The sequence below is a fragment of the Nestor notabilis genome, unplaced genomic scaffold (assembly GCF_000696875.1).
Source record: "Nestor notabilis isolate BGI_N333 unplaced genomic scaffold, ASM69687v1 scaffold1029, whole genome shotgun sequence".
Taxonomy (NCBI): Eukaryota; Metazoa; Chordata; class Aves; order Psittaciformes; family Psittacidae; genus Nestor; species Nestor notabilis.
This window is the reverse complement of record NW_009942111.1, coordinates 34,527-55,609: the sequence shown is the minus strand read 5'-3', so window position 1 is coordinate 55,609 and position 21,083 is coordinate 34,527. Positions and strand designations below refer to the sequence as shown.

Genomic DNA, 21,083 nt, shown 5'->3' with positions numbered 1-21,083 from the left:
TAGGGATAGGATATGAGGAAATGGTTTTAAACTGAAAGAAGGGAGATTTAGGTAAGATATTAGGAAGAAATTTTTCACTTTGCAGTTCCAGTGAACATGCATGCTGTGCTGCTGCTGACAACTGATAGGGCTTTAGCTTTTAGCTTGAAAGTAGTGAATGTTTGAGATTTCGGACAACTTATAAGGAAATAGTGATGGGATCAGCCTGCAGCAGATCTCTGTGAGAAGGGTCTATAAAGATGGGTAAGCTGAAACTACCAGACAATTAAGTTCAGTGTGATTGTATAAAGCTGGTATATTTTAAAGTACGTGTGGAAACACGATGATGAACTTTAAATGAGTGTGTATCTGTCTTCCATTTTGTGTGCTCTCTTTACTCCAGAGCATTTGACGTCACAGCATTTTCTATCATTTCTTTTCAGGACAATCATCCTTTAGCCAGCCTTCCTTTATTGGGATATTCACTTACCATCCCTTCCGAATCTGAAAACATTCACAAAGATTATGTGTTCAAGCTACATTTCAAGTCCCATGTGTACTACTTCAGGGCTGAAAGTGAATACACGTTTGAAAGGTAAGTAAGTCGGTCTTCTGTGAGGGGGAAGTTTGTAAAATTCCAGGAGAGTAGTAGATGTTTAGCAGATTCCAAATAAGATGAGTAGAATGGAAGTTTAGTAAATTGATTCAGTAATACAGGCACGTAGTTCAGCACGAGAGAAAGAACCCTTTAAAATTCAGAAGATGTTTTCAACCTGATTGGCAACTCTAGAACCAAGTGGTTGGGTTTGATGATGTGATGGCTGTGACAGTAATCACTACAAGACAGGAATTACCCAGTCAAAATTGATCAGGCTGGCTCTGCGCCTCACACTTCAGCAAGCACGTAAACAGATCACAGGACTCTTCCAGTATACAGGACTGTTCAGAATAACTTCACTCCCTCTGGTGCAACTGGATGGAAAAATCCACGCCTGAAATAAAACTCTTACAATGTGTTTATGCCACTTCAGCATGGAATTTTTACACCTCCCACTGAATTTCAGATGCATGGAAAGCCAGGAAACAGACATCGCTCCTCCTAAATGGCAGTTTGAGGTTGTTCATACTGAGAACTAATATAACTCTTTTATATGACACATTTAACATGCCAAAAACCTTAATGTCGTCTCTTATTGAAGAAAGCTATTTTGAAGTTTTAGCCATGTCAGTCTAAAAGTATAAATTAGGCAAATTGTGGGAAAGGGATGATTGAATAGATGAGTAGAATAGGGAAAAGCAAAAAAGCCCTTTCTCAATTCTAGGAAAAAGAAGCAGGAACTGCAGCTGAATTACATTTTTCACTCTAGAATGAGGAGTGGCTGGTAATGACTGCTCATCACTTGGACAATCCAGAAAAAAAGCAAAGGAGACTGGGTGTCTGCAGAATGAGTAAAACCCTAAGTTCATGAATTTTTGGGGCTTTATACCTCCTTTTGTGTATGCATTTGGTGGTCACTTGGATCTAGATCCTCTTGCCTTCAGCTAGACTTAGGAGTGAATTAGCAAGCGAGATGCTCCTGTAGGCACTGGAAATAGAACTCTGTCCAACTGGTAGTGCAGACTGTATCTTTCAAGAAATCTATCCTTAGGATTTGACCATTCTTTTGCTTGTCTCTCCTCGGGCCTACTCCCAGATGGATGGAAGTGATCCGAAGTGCCACCACCTCTGCCTCTCGCACCCGAGCTCTGAGTCATAAAGAGCCTCATGCCTATTGATGGCTAAACAAGCCGCCGTGTTGATTGTCCAGCAGCTGCTGTTTTTCTAGAGGACGTTTGAAACTCTTGTCTCCCTCCAAGTTTAGGAAAACTTACACTTTGGTAAAAGCAAAGAAACGAAAATCAGTATCGTTTTGCAGAACCATCACAATTCCTCGGCAAAACTGTTTAAGTTCTCCGTATGTTCAGGCTCGCGTACCATCATCCCAGTGGCTGCGGTTCGTTTCATGTCTTGTATTTTGTCATTCTGTGCTGTTTTTAGCTTGTGCCAGTATTAAAATATTGTCCTTATTAGAGTGCCAAATGCCAAAAGACATTTTGTTGCCTCAAAGATTGCACCTAAAACAAAAAGAAAAGATGACTTCACAGTCTGAACACTTTCTCCTCTGAGGCAAACACTATTTCTTCTCTTTTCATAAAAATATATTATTTTTTTTTACCATGTTAATCTGTAGACTGCTGGATTTTTAAATGTAGATGGACTTTCACAGTATAGAATATAATTATATATACAGCAAGCAGTCTAACAGGAATGAGGTAACTTTCAGATTTCATCTTTTTCCCCAGTCTTTCTACATTTAATCAGCAAGGAATTACTAATTTTCTATCTTTAACAAGGAAACAGTTTACAGCTCCTTCTCATTTCCCTTCGGGGTTACAAATCCACGTGGTATAAATAAAGTATAGGATTCTTATCTAACCCTTTTCTTGGTGCAAGTTGACCAAACTGTTCATCTGTTGGCTTTGAAAAGTGAATACTACTTGCAAGATGGAATCTTTTTAGAATAATCCAGTGCAATATTATTTGGGCTGATAATGTACTGTGAATGGTATGTACAAGAAGAAATTAAAGGCTGTGGTGACATTCTGCTGTCTGTTTGAAAGAAAACCTGTATGCTATGAGAACTGCAGCTATTTGTGATTGATTTGGAAGAGTGTTTTGGTAATGCATATGCTGTAAGCTGAGGGTACCCCTGAAGCCCCAGGTTTTTATCCTGCCTGCTGCACCTCCTGGCATAACTTTTAAGTTTCTGGTTGGAGTTTCAGTCTCTCCCTCTCTCCTCTGGTGCTCAGCATGCAGAGAGAGTGGCAATTTCACCCATTCCACAGACCCAGCTTTACCATTAGCTAACAAACACCCCAGTTTGGATAAGCTGTTGCCCCCCTCAGAAGTTTGGCAGCGCAAAGTGTCTGCTATTGCTTAGATGCTTCGCCTTATGTTTAAGGAAACACCTTGTCATGAGGGGGATATAAAACTCCCATGAACACAAGTTCAACATGGTGGAAATGCACCTATCCCCATTAGGGGCCTCTGAGGAGACAGAGCTAGGCAGAGCGGCCTGGCTGTGGGAAATGAAGCTGGGACTATTCTACCCCTACTTTCTCTTCATCTGGCTCTTTGCTTTGTTAATGGCTTTAGCTATGTGCGATGTATAAAATGGCTGACAGCTTTGCTCGCAACAAAAGGGAATAAAATACCTCACAATATGATCATACCTATTCCTGTTTTGAGATGGCATAGCCTTCTTTGTGTCCCCCATGCCCCTCAAAGAAAGATACATGCAGACTCCTATCCAGGGAGAGGGAGGGCTCCTAACCCCTTAGGACAAGCAGCAGCCCCCATGGCCAACTGCAAGACCCCCAGCAAAGGGAAACAAGGATTTCCTCATACTTCCTTTGGCTGTGTGGAAACCTTCCCACTCCTGGGCAGGTAACTTGTTGCAGTTGCTCTGCTCCCTAAGCTGTTTCCCCTCATCAGTATAGACATAATGATCACATCTACCCTACGGCATCACCTCTGTCTGTGACATGAAGGACAAACTTAGCACGTTTGTAGAAAGATCTGAAGACCTTTTTTGCTGTTGGCAGGTCCCAGTGACTTGTCCATTCCAAGTCTGCAACCTTGTTTTGTAGGGCCAAAGCAAGTGAGTTCCACAGCCTCAGCATACCAACAACATCCAGGAACTGGAGCACTTCAGCACCAACTGGGAACATGAACAAGGTGCTATACAGTGATGAGACAGCGACAGCTCACAGCAGAAATTAACAGCAACTTGGCAACATCGTGCAGGCCTGGAAAAACAGAAGTAGAGAAGCAACAGCACATGTTGCTGGCTGTGAAGTACAGCAAGGGGCTGCAGGCCTTGTGTTCCCCCAGAAAAAATTATTACTGAGCTGTGAAGTAATACCTGCAAAGCCCTAGAAGCTACATCCCACATCATTGTTAGCTACAACAGTGAAAAGATTCTTTTGTCTTGATGGAAAGTCTATTGAGGGTCATGCCCTTAATACTTTATTTTACATCACAGGGGCTTGTTGGCTACAATTTTCGTTACCCCTGTATCATCTGCTGCAGTCGTTTATTCTGAGCATCAAAATAAAAAAGGCAATCAGGTTACTCTTAAGGCAAGGATCAAGATACAGTTCAGTTTATCATGAGAACAGAGCTAGTCTGTGGCTGCAATGTCAGAGGATGCACCTGATTCAGGAGATTCACCAAAAAGTATTAGGTTTTTTTTTCTATAGAAAATAAGTTCTAAATAAGATTTTCTTCTTCCTTCTGTACCTGAGTAACTCCTAATTTTTTTTAAATGGTCCCAGGTGAACTGCCCTCATTTGTCAGCATTTTCCTAGTTCTTTATTCCTAACGTTAACCCCAAACTGAAAGAGAACAGTAAGAGAGTAAAGGCAACTGTCTTCACAGTCGTATCTTACAATCAGTTGAAGTCTACATGTATGAATAAAACTTGTAGTTTACTATAAAGCCGTGAGACTTAAGCACTTGCTTTGAACCCTAATTCACAGCATGCTGCTGGTCATCCCATCTCATGGAGCATGAAGAGAGGCAGGCCACAGTGTGTGCCTGGGGAGCAGCCAAGACTAAATACAGGTTTCCTGTTGCAGCAGTGGGAAAACCTCTAACCGGTCACTAAGACATTTACTCTTGGTGCTGTTATTACTTACCATGAATAATCAGTTTCTTCTTCAAATAACAAATAAAAGCAAACCAGGAGCCTTATTACCTTAGGAAATTGCAGCACACACAGTGGGCTCAGCAAAGCCTGACTCCTGGGGATTTTCTTCCACAAGACTAAACAGCTCCGTCATTTCTTTGCTGTCCAACTTAATGTCCATTAAGACGTGACTATTTATCACTATACCTCTGGTCTACCTATTGTCACAAAATTTTAATTAAACACTGTTGAGGTGTCAATGCCTTCATAAATTCAGCTGAAGGCTGCTGAAAATGACAGACTGAAAGACAAGTGAGCAGGCAAAGAAAAGGATGCTGTGATTGCAGAAATCCGGATAAAGGTCTCCGACTAGAGAGAAAAAAAGGACTTGCAAGGAGAGAGACAAAACTAGTATCCTCCTATTCCATCAGCCAAGAACAAAACAGAGGAACAAGCACAACCTGAGAAGCCCCATTTTTGAACATTTTTCCTTTTATAGAGGACCAATTATGTGGTCTTCTCTCTCAAGCCATAGGCATGGCCGTACAGGGGCACAGCAGTTGCTAGAGCACACTGATATCTCCCTCCCCACCTCTCCACCAGGGACACAGGAAAGTTGGTGGAGAAAGTAAAAATGGCCCCATGGCACACACACAGTTTTGAACAGCAGAAGATGGTAATGAAATGCAATTACAGGAGTGCAGCTGTCACACAGTTTGTCACAGGTTACGACACAGTATTTGGGGTTCCATTAATGCAACAAGCTCTTCATCGGTGTCACTAGGCTGGCAGGACGGGGAATATGAAGCAGGTTTTAAATTGTTGGCCTCTGTAAATGGGCACATTGTCTTGCTACAGGACAAACCATAATACAGAGCTGCACATATTTAACCCAAACAGTACACTGGCAGTCACTCATGTGTGGAGATGATAGAAAAACAAACACCTTAATCAAGAAACTGAACTTCTTACATGGCTAGACCATCTGTCAGAAATAAGCTTATTAAATTTCCCCATGGCAAAAAACATTCTCGATGTTCAGAAAGTGTTGTTTGAGTTTATACAAGAGTTTTGTCTTGTACAAATTCTAAGATTATTACAGCTAAAACCTGATCACCAATTTATAACCTTTCTGCTTACCATTACCAACACAAGGGCAGTAGCTGAGGTAGAACCCCGCAGGAGCATCCCCTTCTGGGAGGAGAGCCCCAAATCTCATCTTACTGACCACTCAGATGGCAAAATTTCATTAATTTTTTCCTTCTTTATTTCTAGGTCATGTAGTTTACAAGTTTTATTATGTTGGTGTAGAGTGACAGAAGTAAAACTTAAATACACGGTTATAAACAGACAGCAATATTACAGAAAACCAGATACACACTGGAATCGTCCTCTGTAATCATGCTTTCCAAGAAGGCAGGAAACCATTGCAGACACTTTGTCCACTGCAGATGCTCACACATCTGCAAAATACAGTTAAAAAGAGCAAGCTTTCAGGTTTGTGCTATACTTCAAGCTCCTCCCCAGCAACTTAGAAAAATAATCTGCGATTGTACTGATCCTTGCGTTATCCCCGTGCTTCTTAGCAATTCTGGTAATGTTCCAGCAGTGACATATTTGAAGGCAAAAATAAGCTTCCTTAAAAGTAAGGCTAATGTAAAACTAGTACATACTGGTACCATGTTGTTTAAAAAAATAACACAGAATGCCACATGAAGTAGTAAGAGCTAAACATTTCACAAGCACACTGAAAGCAGAGGCAGATGAAGGAGTTACAGTGGATAGAGGAGGACAGGAACTCACAGTAGTAACTGCTTTGCAGGTAAGTGCCGACGCACACACTCTTACCTTCCCCCTGTACCACAAGGGTGCAACACCACAGGTAAATCATTTCTCAGTAACTGGTTCATCTGTCCATACCGATGTGGATGGACCAAAATGTTTAGAGCTGCAAAGGAACCGTGGCTCTTCAGAGGAAGAGCTGGTCTGTTAGTACATTAAAAGCATTCAGAATGACAGCGATCATGCCATCGTCCTGTAGTAAACTGGTGATCAACAAAGTGCAACTGCAAGGAAAATTAAGTTAAAAAAATAGATTACACATCTGATACTTACAAAAAGCAAGCCTTCAGTTCAAATGACTGATTTTATTTTCTTTAAACAGGGAGTTTATTTAATGCCTAATCTGGAAATCCCTGACAAAATAAGCAGTGCCATTAATTTAAATGTTTGCATAAATAGGGCTAGCTTGTTGCTTAATATATTCAAGACTAAGTGAAGTACTACCTGCACAGAAAAATCATCAGTGCAACATTATAACACAGACATGATTTTAGCATAAAATAACCTCTTAAAATATCAACACGCTTCTTTTTCTCTCAGAAACTGAGGCCAGGCTTCTTTCAAACAAAGCTCCCCTTCTGTTACCAGTATAGATCCAATTTTTAAAGCATCAGTACTTTCCAAAGCAAATTATTGTGATTTTACATTCAAGCTAAAGCACACTTTTTTTCAGTGGATCTCAGTTTAAGATAGTCTATATTTAAATAACCTATATATTACATATAAAAATACACATCTCTACCATAAATGAGGTCTTGTCTTTTCCTAAATGTCCCAGCCTTCCAGCCAATTGCCCTTGCTGTAGCTCTTACGCATCTTAAGCTCCCAAACCAAGGGACGCATTTACCAAGCAAATTCTGCCACAAGCTACTCTGAGAAGTATTTCCTCAACACACAGTCCTGGAACACAACTGAAACGCAACTCAAACAATAAATGTGTGTATAACTTTTCAAATGATTGTTCAGAAAGAGCATACGCTGCAATTTCATTTAATTTTCTAATTGAGAAACTGATGTTTCAGCCAGCACCGTAAATTTAACTTCCACACTAAATCTCTGAGCTCTGTGCATCTCCAGGTGCGCTCACTTTAATTTAAAATGCTCATAGGAACAGACGACCGGAGAAAAGCTTCTGTTAATCTACCTGTATTTCAAATGCAAACATATCAATTTGTCTCTGTATGCTGTAACAGCACGTATTTACTGAAGGGCTGAATGTTCTGTTACTGAGATGTCACGGGCAAGTTTCCCATGGCACTGTATTCAGGTGCCCATTTCGCAACAGCAGAGCTAAATTTGCTTCCTCGAGGGTAAAGCCTAACCTTAACGTTTAAGAGCACACAAGCCAACATATTTAAAGATATTAATTAAAGAGGAGTTATAAAACATTGCTCAAACTTAGGCATTGTTCAGTTTACCTTAAATCCATGCAGCCATAAAGGAAAACCACTACCCTCATGCTGTCAACCGTCTTGTGTCTAAAAAAGAACACTGGTTAGAGCAAGCACACGTCCACTCATTTCTTCAAACTTGTTTCAAGCAGGTCAGAAGTTCATAGCTTCAGTGTCCTCATACTGTTAAATTATTACATTAATAATTAAGGCTATTAATATGCATAGAATGAGGGTGAGATGAAGCTCTGCAAGGACACCTCACCAGCTTCCAGACTGCTTAGAGAACCTGGGGTTTTTTGCACCAAAGCAGGTAGATACAGCTGTACTTTTAAAAAGTTTTAATCCTTTCTGTTCCAAAATTCATATAGTTTTTTTAATTAACCAGTTAAGTTACCTCACTGTCATGCAAAACATAAAGCCATCAATTTCTTCATTAAAAACAAGGCAAAAAAGCTCTCCTAGCTACAAGAATAAGCAGCACCTGAATACAGCCTTGGTAAAAAAAACCAAGATGAACCTAGGGTAATACTGTGAAAACAAAAATGCTGTCCGGTCAGCAGTGTGTATCACTAGTGTTACTGTTCCCAAGAACTATAAAATGTTAAGTCAGCTACTAGGAGCCCTCACGGAACAGTGGAAATCTCAAGATTTGCTGTTACAGGACACAGCATACACCATTCAGGCTCAGCTCTGAAGCCTTTCTGTCTGATATCCATCACTTTCAGTAAAGAGATACACAGATTTAGGCAGCAAGACCGAATATTGAGTCTATGGATAATTTTTCCTTTACACTGAGAGACATTCATTTTAATGACAAAAGTAGGCATGATGAAGGAATACTTGCCACTGCCTCAGAGCTCAGAGCCAACATCTGAAGGAGATATTTCAGAATAAATGAAGGTAATAAAAATTTATTTGCATGAGCATTCAAACATGGTCAGGTGAAAAGAAGATTGTATCTGAACTTCACTACAGGCTTCACAAACACCGATTACTAAAATTGAACAATACATAGTGTTCGGAATTTGCATTGGCACAATTTAAAACTGAAAAACTAAAAGAGCTCATTCTTTAGGAAAAACAATAATTTAAACTTAAAGCTTTGAGAGACAAGGTGAATTAAAACAACCAGAAGTAGTACCGTAATTAGAAAGTCACGCTCAGAATATAGATTAAAAAGGAAGAAATACTGGAGAAACAGAACAAAGTTGTGTCTTTGCTGAGGTACTAGTAGAAGGTTCCATGGTACAGGATTAACTCTTTCAACAGCAAATCCTTCACATACCAAAATCAAACCAAGAGTCACATCACAGAATTCAAAATTTACATGTAATAAAGGCAAGGCAATACTCAATTATGGCCCGTCAAATATTTATCCCACTAACATTATCTACAAAAGCACTTTACCATTTTGTACACAGTGATTCCTTATCCACATTGAAAGGCTTTCAGTTATAAAAGACATTATATACATATCTGTACACGATTCCAACATACGCCATCTCCCAGTGGAATTCTTAAAGCAAGATACCTGAGGTTTCTCAATATCTTCAATTTCTCTATCACAAACCTAAATATACATTTCAGATTTTACAAAAAGTCACCTCCCTGGAATATGTGCATTATCATTTTTAAAAAAATTATAGCTTTAAGGAGCTGAAAAGGACTGCCTCCATCCGAGAGACTTCCTTTTCACTCTTGTACATTTAGGAATGTCCTTCCACCAAAGGACATTCCAATGACTGAGGAGCAGAACAACATCAGGGTGTACGCCTTCACTGCAGACACTGTGGGATTTCTGTTATCTTAGAAAAGTCAGGAACAGGAGGTCAGTAGGATGAAGTACTTTCTCCAGCTAGTGAGTATCTGAAGGAGAAAATAAATAGTTATTGATGTGATTTTCAGAAAGGCATTCTGCAACAACTGGGAACTGAAAGTTACTCCATTTAATGCTGCTGAAGTTCCAGCCTTTTTCGTAGAACCACAGAATGGTTTGGGTTGGAAGGGACCTTGAAGACCATCTCATTCCAACCCCCCTGCCATGGGCAGGGACACCTTCCACCAGACCAGGTTGCTCCAAGCCCCGTCCAACCTGGCCTTGAACACTGCCAGGGAGGGGGCAGCCACAGCTTCTCTGTGCCAGCATCTCACCACCCTCACAGTGGAAGCAAGCACTTACTTTTCTTTGAATAGAAATTAATTATTTCAATTTAACACTAGCCAAATATTTGTAGAATCAAATCTGCAGTTTTCTGTAACCCTTAGGGAAATATTTTCATTACCTCTGAAGCCTCTGCACAAGGTGCGACACCAAATTATCTGCAATGCCTGGACAAGCCTCCTCAGCTAAATAAATAGCCTGTCTCAGTTCTTCTATGGAATCTGTGTTACCACCACACACTTCACTCTTCTCTTTCAACTGAAAGAAAACCAGGAAGAGATACATTAATAAGAGATTCATAAATATTTCTATAAGCAATATAAAGCAAAAGCTCGTTAGGAAGTGACCACCAGTGTTCACAATGCCAGGATTTGACTTTCATTATACACCCTCACATCCTGAAGTCAGTCTTTGCAGTAGTTATCAGGACGCCATTCATCTTCACAAGTCTTCCATCACTCACATATCCTTTTCAGCATGTTCACAATTGAAAAATTAGAAAGTATTCTAAGAAAAATGCACTATTTACAGGCACTATTTACTGGTAGCTGTGTAATGTCAAGATGTGCTGCTTATGCATACTCACTATAGTACACATACCTGTACACCTGTATGTATACACTGTAGGTGCCCTTGTGCAAGCCCTGATACAAAATGTTTTCACCCTGTCAACTCTATTAACAGGGTACCCCGAGTACTCTCTCATTTTTCGCCCCACCCCCCAAGCAAAGGATCCCACAATTAGCCAGGAACTGAGGGCTGAGAGGGAAGGTCTCAGTGCCTCACTAAGATTACTGAGGGAGAGTAGTTGGTTTTCTATGCCAAAAGCTTTGACGCCTCCATGATGACAAAAAGCTAGAATGGGCAGCTTTGTTCTTTCTGGAGGGGATCCATGGAGTAACTCACTAATTTAACTAGCAATAATTCCCGATGGTGCAGGTATCTGTGGTTTGAATGCTAAATAAATGAAACACTGAAAAATACAACATAAGGCTTCCTCCAGACAGCAGAGACAGTGACCATGCCTGTAAGAAAAAGGAAACCCTGCAATGAGATTCCAGAACGGTTTGGGAAAGTTGTGGCTATCCTCCAGAAGTTGCATGGAAGAGGAGTCTAAAGTGTGAACTGAACAGCAGATACCAGACCAAGAGTCTTCTCATACAGCATGAAAAGATTCAACATACATACATGTGTGTGAGGAAAAAGATTTCTGTAGCCTCTACATGCTATAGACATGAAATTAAGTGGCAATTTGAATAAGGACTGCAGTGAAAAATGTTTGCGTTGCTGCAGCAGTGTTGAGGAATCATATACCCACAGGGATCAGTAAATGGCAATTAAAAGAATGACCTTGAAAATGAAGATAGGAAGCAAGAAAGGTAAAGAATGTCAGAGCAACTACTTAGCAATATCATGGGAAGGAAGAGGCCAGAGCAGAGATATCTAGAAATCATGCAATAAGGGGCATAGTGATGAGAAAATGAAAAGCAGAGAAAGAATGAAAATAGAAGATGGAGTGTGAAAGACAGTGGCTGCAGGACCTGTATCATGCTTGGTATTGGAAAAGGAGAAGGAAGACTTAAAGGAGACACACAGCAACCAGAAAAATGTCTGGAAGATGGAAGGGTAGAGAATTGAAAGAAAATTCTCAAGGCAAGCAAGTGGATAATACACAAAGAACTGCAATGGAGAATGCCAAAAAAAAGAAATCCCCATTTAAAGTGTTTCTCCACTCTACACAGGAGAATGACAGAACAAAGATCTCAAAGGCAGGCATGCATAAAAGCAAAGGGTACAGCTAAAGCTGTAACACATTATGTTCCAAATGGGTTGTAGAAACCTTAGGTGTCATTCATCATATTTTTCTATTTTTCAGCGACATAAATCCTGGAACTGTTAGTTAAGCTTTAAAGCAATAACTTACCTCTGCAAATAAAGGGGATATAACTGTAGACAGGCATTGGGACAGAGGCCTCTTTGGGATATCCTTTTCCTTTCAAGAAAACAAAATTCTGATCAATTTTATTTCCAGAGAAAAGCATCCTCATTATATTCTGTTACTAATTAAAGAAAAAAGTAGTTCCAACATGCTACAGTTATTTGAGGCTACAGCACCCCAAACACATGTAAGCTCAAAATTAAAAAGACAAAACCCAACACCCATGTGCACAATCCTACTGAGCAGGTACTAAATCACAGGCATGCCAGTATTTACTAGGCTCCTCCCATATCATACAATATTTTTCTTGTACTTCTTCAGTTCTAATAAGAGCACACACACAGAATTTTCACAGCCAGGGTAGCAACCACCTGCCCTAGCTACATGGGCTGCAGAAAATATGATGGAGGAACTCCTAAGCATCCCTTAGTCTGGCTTGGGGTATATTTTGGGGGGGCTGTTGCTGGTGGGTTTTGTTGGGGGTTTTTATGGTTGTTTGGGTTTTTTAGGTTTTGGACACATGCACATCCTATCTTTGCTACATTGCAGTCTTTTTTCCTAAGAGACCAGAAGGCCTTCCCCCAAGCCCCTAGCTTTATACTGTATTGGTTTAAGTTTACTTTACAAAAGGAAGATTTTTAAAAACAAAATATTGCCTGGTCTTCCTCCAGTGCCAACATTTCACAAGCTACAGACCAAGGACATATTAGAGAATACTCAAACATCAAGACTTACTCAAAGTTTTGTGAAAGGCAACTGTAGAATAAATATACATTTTTAGCAAAAGTTTTGAAAGTTTTACAATTTAAATGCTTTTAAAGGTATAAAATAAAAGTCACCCCACTACATTATTAAAGCAAAAAGTGTCTCCTGGTGTAATGTAGTCAGTATTTTGAGCACCTTATTTCTTTGCAACTCCGAAGGCTGGGCTGCTCCATTCTCTAGATTCTTGGGGTCTTTTTCTCTTATTGTAAAGATCCATTCTCCTGAATCACTCCCACCTGAAGCCTGGCCATCCTGTTCACTTCAAGGGAGGGAAAACAAATACAAAGTTTTATTACCTACACCTTACTGTCCATTTTCATTCATTATACATGCTGAACGTAAAAACTACAGTCAAGGCCAAAATCAGGATTCAGTTGTGCAAGCCAGTAAGTACAAAGACAAGCATGAAAAGTAATTTGTCTTTTGGGGAAATGAAAACTAAAAAAATGAAACCAAAGATACTTCACTAGAAGTTAAATTAACTTCAAAGAGAAAGAGGGGATTTACGGATTTAAAACATTTTCCCAAGTTACATAAACAACATGAAGTGTTTTATTGCTATCTGAAAACTGGCTTTAGCAGAGTACCTCAAATCATTAGGGAAGGGGAGAAAAATCAGAAGACTTAATTCCCTTTTTTGCCTTAAAAAAAACCAGTAAAGACTCTAACTTAGAATACCTTTGAGGAAGATGATAGTTCATCCCCAGCCCATTAGCAAGGTAAATTTCCCTCTTAAAAGAAATTGCCTAAAAAGCACAGGCTTTAAACTAGATCACCACAAAAAAAGCCCATCTTTTGCCTCATTTTTTGTGGATAACGGTAATTTTTACTGTAACTTGTGCTAGTTAAAAGAACAAGAATATTTATGCTGACACTAATCAATCACCACATTACATTTATCCTCTCATTACCATAACATCCTTCTCTAAGGTCATTTCTGGCTGATCTGTGAATTCAAAGTGATTTCCAAGAAAACTACCAATTAAAAGGGTTGTACAAAAAGTATTTAGAGCAAGTCAAAAAGCATGTGATCAGTGTAAGAAAACTCCCCAAGATTTCTGCTTGAAGTCACATGGAACTTCACTGAAAGAAAGTCACTGAAAGAGGCAGTTCTACCTGCCTTGTGTACATTAGCTCTAATAACTCGATCCAATAGAGAAATACTTATCAGTTTGGGAAATCAGTATTCCAGCATGCCAAATCAACTCATTCTTTTGTAACACTTAATACAAGAGCTGCTGTGAAAGCGGAGGAAGGGAAAGCAGGCTTAGACATAACATGAAATTGCCTCATAAGCACTTAAGAACCATTCTAGTTCCACTACTCTCCTACGACAAGCTGTAAAAGCTGATATTCCACAGAACATGAACTGTAACCTCACAGCTCAGTTAGTAACTGATCTGAAATCAGTTTTAGGATTAGTAATTTACCTTCCAACTCAGACATGGTTTGGGGCTGGAACTGTGATCACTGGAAGGCATGAAGCTATTATTAACATAGGACAAATACACAGCTGTAATAGCAGCCAAGAAATCATAACCAGGCTGATGCTTGCCATTAGCACACAGGCTGGAACTGCAGAGAATAGTTGCATTTTCTTTATTATGAGGAATTTAATCCATTTGTGAATAAATTGTGGCAATCCCTTCACTTGATTTTCAGAAGTATGTGATCTGATGATACCCACTATTTTAAAAATTACTCTTAGACCAACAAAATTAAAAGTTAGTTGAGTCATAATTATTTGTAACTTGGTTTCCTAAGGAAACACATGAACCTGTTGAACACGTCCAACAAAATTTGATGGAGAGAAGGAAAACTTACAAAGGAAAGAAATCTGGGAATATTTACAACATTTCCCCTTTTTCAATAAATAATTTGACATTTCATGACTGTGTGCTGTAACAGCCAGCCTTCCTGGAAGGAGAGTAAAAACCTCCCATTGAAAAACCTAGGTAATACGGTTTGCACCACGAAACCCCACTATCAGGGAAGTACTGTCCACTAACTCCCTCTTATATGCAAGAATATGCTTCTGCCTCTTTACTGAGGTAGCCAAAATGAGGGACAACCTGCCACCACAGAGACAACTCCCTTCCCTAGGTGACCACAGGCACACACAGCACAGTGCACGTGCACACTGCTACTTGGCCACGCAGGGTGAAGCCCACCTTCTGCACAACAGGAATAACAGTTGGCCTTATGTCTGGGAAGGACCCTAGTCCCTAAATAAAAGAGAAGGTATTTGTGGGGCAGAATTGCTCTCAGTAACTGTGACTTGCATGACATCCCTTGCAATACTGAAATCAAGATTTCATTACTTTTCCAAGGATGCTAAGCTGAAAAGCTGTAAATAACAGAACACAGAAACGTACGTGCTAAAAATAACTACTTGGCTCCTATATTTACTGAGGATATTTTAAAAACTCAGACTTACGTATCTGAGTCATCAGAACTGGAGTCGTCATGACTTTGCTCAGCTTTCCATCTCTTGTGCCTATCGATAAGGTCAGCCAGGTAGGAAGTTTTCTTTGAGTTTCGTAAAATAAATTTGTGTTTTAAGAGCTCTTTTGCAGTAGGTCTCTTAAAAAAAGAAAAAGAAAATAATATTTCTTTACTGCATTTGAGAGTGCTAAGTGACTCCCTGCAAAAACATTAAGAAATCCAGACTTAAGTCATGATAGAAATGAGATTTTAAATATGAAGAGTACCAAAAATCAAAAAAGAAAAAACCAAACCACAATGCTGCTGCTGAATATGTTGCCCCATATTAGAAAAACTGAACTGCACTTTTTCATGTAATTCATGTAAACCAGTCACGTTCCCTAGTATACATTGACAAACAGATGAAACTCACAAAGCTTGGGTCCTTGTTTAAGCAGGCCTCAACAAATTCCTTGAGGGATTTACTGAAGTTTCCTTCCAGTGTTGGGGGATTGTTCTTAGGAATGAGGAACAAAACCTTCATTGGATGCAATTCTGAATGAGGTGGTTCTCCTTTTGCAAGTTCTATGGCTGTTATGCCTAATGACCAGATATCTGCCTGTAAGAAACAAAAGGCTGTTAAGATTAAGGTTGGAGAATCGTTTGCTCTCCTCTCAGTGAGATGAGGGGAAAGAGAACTGGAAGGGTAAAAGTGAGGAAACTCAAGGGCTAAGAACAGTTTAATAAATAATAAATTAACAATGGGAGTAATAATAATATAATTTGTAGTGAGAAGGAAAACAACAAAGAGAGGTAAATAAGACCCAAGACAGACAAGTGATGCAAATGAAAGCAATTGCTCATCACCAGCTGCCCACCGCCCAGCCATTCTGCAGGCAGTAACTGCCTGGCCCACCTCCCCCTAGTTTTATTGCCTAGCACAAAGCCAGAAGGTTTTGGTCAGCTGGGTCAGCTGTCCTGGCTGTGTCCCCTCCCACCCTCTTGTGCACCCCCAGCCTGCTCGCTGGTGGGGTGGGGTGAGAGGCAGAAAAGGCCTTGACTCTGTGCAAGCTCTGCTCAGCAACAGCTCAAACATGCCTGGGTTATCCACACCATTTCCAGCACAAATCCAGAACATAGCCCCACACCAGTTACTGTGAAGAAAACTAACTCTATCCCAGCCAAAACCAACACACTTGCAAAGGCAGATTTTAAACCTTTACTGTAAATAATTTCATATCTAAATTATTCTTATTATCATGGTCTGGTTTATGTGGTTAACCAGTATAGAGTTCCTTGGCTGTTTTTACTCCACCAGCATAAAGCAGTCCTTTCATTCTTACTAGATTTGTAAACATTTTTGAAATCAATACTATTACACCAGCAGTTATAACTGATCTTGAAACACAAATATTCTTAAAAAAGTAATGGTAGAGTCATTATAAATAGCACTTTATCCACCTCATTCAAGTACACTATGTAAATATGCAGCAAGGCTCAAATACTGGCATAAAGAGAAATGTTATAATATGCACAAGATTTTCCTCAATAAGCATCAGCTAGTACAACCATCAGAAATTAATACATCAGAATACTATTTTCCTGGGGGTTAACACTGTCTTACACATCATTCTTATCCACAGACTAGAGGAAACCAGTCTAGAACAATGTTATTCACCATTTTCAACCCAAGTTTTCAACCAGTTAAGTATTTGGTCCAAGTAGCTTATGAAATATTGGCAGCACTATTCCACCTGATCTGCTTTGTAGACCTTCTCCTGTAAGCCACGTCCTGTAGGCCAAAAAGGTCTGATTTAAATCAAAATACTCCAAGTCATGCACATGTGAATGCAGATCAAATGGCTCACTGCCAAGTTAGAGGTACAAATCAAGTCATGCAGCAGACACCAGTGCTACCATTTAATTTCATGGAGGAGTTGGATTCACATTGATACTGGATGCCACAATGTGCATATTGGTTTCTTTTAGGAAAGATCATATTTAGACATACTTGCTTTATAGGTTTTAATCATCAAAATGTGTTACTCTTTTTAAGGAACACTGTCTCCCTAGATCCAAGTCCTACTGCCAAATCTGCCTGAAGTAATGTGAAGTAATGCATCAAAATTCTCTATGTTCTGCTGAAATAACAGACATACAGGTCAAGAGAATGGATGAATAAACCTGTCACAAAGCAGAAAGAAAAAAAAGAAAAAAGAAAAAAGAAAAAAAAAATCACAGAAATGTCTGTTCCAAAGGACATTAATTAAAAATATTTGTGTTTTGGGTTTTTCTGTTTCTTTCGAAGTCAAGTCGAGGTTTCTTTCAAACCAAGACTTATTCTCAGGAAAACAGGAAAGATCTGAAGCAAGGTGTCTGGTTTTACTCCCAGACAGAGCATTTGGAACTTCATTGTGCTGTAAACAGGTCTATTTCCAGGTACTGGACAGAGGTGAGATTTTGTTCACCGCTGCTGTCCTTACTAAGTGTCCCCCTAATCTATCTGTGTCTGCTCAGCTGATAGGCTAGTGAATCTTTGACTAACTCATACAAGACTACAGGCTGCATCGATTCCACTGTCATAGCTACACTGCCTGATTAAAAACCAGCTCCTCCTTCCTTGTTCAGACAGTATTCTATTGCTAAGAGCTTAGTTGCTTAATTTGGTAAGAAAGTAGGGGTGGGGGGAAAAGATCTGAGTCAATTAGCATACCATCCAATTTATGAAATGACAGTTTGTTAACCCATATGACAGAACTGCCACCTCACACTGAGCACAGAGGATTACATATGTATGTGAGCTCTAAGTTTCATTTATTTTAATAACAGCATTAGCAGCTAAGCTCTCCTCATGTCTGAGTATAATTGTGAGTAACTTCCCTCTAGAAGGAAAGGTTTTCTTGGTTATGAAAGAACAATGTCACCTGTGAAGATAAGTCTTTGTGTTAACAACTGAGCATTAGTATTTCTAATTTATTCTGAATTCCAGTTTCTCATGAGGAATGCGTTAAAAAAAAAAAAAAAAACATATAAATGGATAGATTTTTCTTCTGCCAGACTTTCAGTCACAGATGGAGCACGTGTATATATAAATATAAAAATCAAATTTATATGTGTACATGTGCATATCCACACGTGCACACAAATATATATACATACTTCATCTTTTTCCCCTCACATATTGTAACTTGCCACTGCTAGTGACCTTCCTCCACAAAAAAAATGAACTAAAAAGTGCAACACACCCCAGCTGCACACTGAACATGAAGTCCAAGATGGGTTTTGGAAGCCCATTCCTGTTGGAAGCGTGAAGAATAACCGCCACCCCCAATCCCCCCGATTCCTCTAGAACGGTAACCTCTCCTTTCAGAGATAAGGAAGGATCTCAAACAGGGATGTAAGTACCAACTGTGTGTGTATCCAAACAGGCATTTCTAGAACGCACTTATCTGTGTCAGTGGAATTCCAGAACAAGTGCAAATTAGTCCTCCACATAGAGAGCGTGAAGCATGACCTTAAGAAGTGATGACACTGTATCATCACTAAGTTACACCACATGTTGTGATTTCTACAGTTTCAAATCTTGAACAGAAATTATTCATCCATGTTCACACGAGAGTCAGCAAGTGATTGGTACCTACTATTTTTTGCACTACTGCCATTCTAACAAGCAAAATTTAGTCTGACTTTGAAGCTCTCTTTTCCCCATATAATCAGTAGAGCAATGTCTTACTGAGGCAGACCAGCGTGAGGGAGAGGGAAGGGAGGGGTATACGCAGCTTAGCATAACAGAAGTATAAAACCCAAATAACCAAAAAAATTAACTTTGAAAGAGCAATAGGCTTGAGCTGTCTTCAGTGCATGTATTCCTTCCTGACAACTGGGAACACCCGAGTGCCATGCGGGTGAGCACATGGAGACCCATAACAGGAATCACATTTCTATTGTGATCCAACTGTAAATTACAATATATATCATGTTCATGTTGTGATTTCAGGATGCTGCTGTACCACTCTGCTAAATCAAAATCTTGTGTAATGGAAATACCTACACAAAGTAAATCTGATATTAAACATTAAACCCTCCCTGTACGGCATATCTAAAAGAACATGGTCATAGAGCAGCACAGACCTACGCAGCACATTCTTCCACAGATGAATAACAACACTTTTAAACAACCCTTTCACACTCTCAAATCCATATTCAACAGTGTTGCTATTTTTTTCTAAAAGCAAGTGGAAGCATATGAGCATTTTGTATGTATTTTCTCTCTTCCCAGAAATACTCATCAGTAGAGCGGGATAAAAGGTGACGGGATGTACTTGTCAACACTGTAACACTTCTTGCCATCTGGATAGGCTTAATATACTAGGAAACTTAAGGTCTGGATATAAGTTAGGATAGCTTCTTTCCTCACCAACTTTTAGCTGCTAGGTATCATCTAAACATACACCTGTCTAGACACAGCCGAATACATTAGCTACATTCTGAAGACCAACCTATGTAATTCCAGTTAAAAAAAGAAGGGACTTTGGCTATGCTTTGAAATACCTTACCTTTGAATCATATGCCGATTGCTTTATTACTTCAGGTGCCATCCAAAATGGTGTTCCCACAAAAGTATTCCTCTTTATCTGTGTATCTGTTAGTTGTCCAGCTACTCCAAAATCTGCTAGTTTTACTTCTCCGTGTTCAGATAGCAATACATTAGCAGCTGGAATAAAGAAGGGGAAACAGAGGAAACTAAGACATTTGACACTGTAAGGGCATTTATTTATATTGCATAAGTTCTTCTAATATTCTTACAATACAAATTAAAAAAAAACTATTTACCTTTAATATCTCTGTGGATTTTCTTTTCTGAATGCAAGTAATCAAGTCCTTTGAGTATCTCCCTCAATATTGTAGCAATCTGGGTTTCGTCAAGCGAGCCAGGTTCTAACTAGGAGACACAAGAGATATTTGAGATCCATATATGTGTGTGTACATATACATAAAAAAGGAGAAGCAGAACAGAAATAACACTGTGACTTTAAAAAGAAATTACTCCTTCTGTCACACCTCAAAACTTCCCATTTGCTAACTTTGTAACATGAGATACAACCCAGAATATTCTTTTTAAAAATACATAGTTCTAAACTAAGTGGTCCTGGGGAAGAAATACTTAATTTATCTAAAACATTTTTTTAAGTTTGTTAAAGGCTCCACAAATACACAGTTTCAAGTTATTTCTTTGTGATCACATCACAGATATGCACACTGCCTCTGAAAAGCATTTACATTATCATCTGATTTATTAACATTACACTGAACTTCGATGTGCAACTCTAGAGGCCCTATATGGATCCAAATCTCAACGTCTGTGCAAGAAACTAAGGCATACAAAGTACTGTGTCAATCACACATGCTATTACTATGTACCGCCTGGATTTTGTGAAACCTTCTAAACCACAATTCAAACTGCTAGGCTGATAGAGCAGTGAAGGTTGTTTGGGGTTTTTTGGTAGCTACAGTGAATGGACAGCATCAATCACAGAAAACCAACCTGCACTGAACTTTTCAACTTTTACTCCACCCCAGGTGCAGAATGCAACACTTGCTCTTGCTAAATTTCATACAGCTTGTGACTGCCTAGCTCTCTGGTCTACCCAGGTCCCTCTTGAGGCCTGCCTACTGGTGTGCGAGTCCATGGCTCCACCTGTTTCTTTGAAATACAGTTTTTTAATACCAGACTAAATTGTGTTTCTGTCTATTTAGAGTTCAATGAGCCTTCAAACAAGGAAACTTTGTTTGGGGGTGGGGTGGAGGGAAGATGCATTAAAATTCATACCAGGAGGAGCTGTGGTGGC

General features: G+C 39.5%; 2 protein-coding genes across 2 annotated transcripts in view; one reads left to right on the top strand and one right to left on the bottom strand.

Moving 5' to 3' along the window:
• FARP1 (FERM, RhoGEF (ARHGEF) and pleckstrin domain protein 1 (chondrocyte-derived)) overlaps positions 1–2,620 on the top strand; it is a gene marked incomplete at its 5' end in the record, with an annotated part of 55,949 nt that extends 53,329 nt beyond the window's left edge. The window contains 2 exons of the mRNA XM_010021219.1: positions 423–574; positions 1,674–2,620. Of these exons, the coding sequence (XP_010019521.1) occupies positions 423–574; positions 1,674–1,755 (234 nt within the window). The remainder of the gene's footprint in view (positions 1–422; positions 575–1,673) is intronic.
• Positions 2,621–9,243: 6,623 nt separating this feature from the next.
• STK24 (serine/threonine kinase 24) overlaps positions 9,244–21,083 on the bottom strand; it is a 35,814-nt gene continuing 23,974 nt past the window's right edge. Inside the window, exons 3-10 of the mRNA XM_010021218.1 lie at positions 20,068–20,176; positions 19,791–19,948; positions 15,668–15,853; positions 15,248–15,393; positions 12,946–13,069; positions 12,031–12,099; positions 10,228–10,364; positions 9,244–9,811 (exon numbers count right to left, since the gene is read on the bottom strand). Of these exons, the coding sequence (XP_010019520.1) occupies positions 9,775–9,811; positions 10,228–10,364; positions 12,031–12,099; positions 12,946–13,069; positions 15,248–15,393; positions 15,668–15,853; positions 19,791–19,948; positions 20,068–20,176 (966 nt within the window). The 3' untranslated portion in view covers positions 9,244–9,774. The remainder of the gene's footprint in view (positions 9,812–10,227; positions 10,365–12,030; positions 12,100–12,945; positions 13,070–15,247; positions 15,394–15,667; positions 15,854–19,790; positions 19,949–20,067; positions 20,177–21,083) is intronic.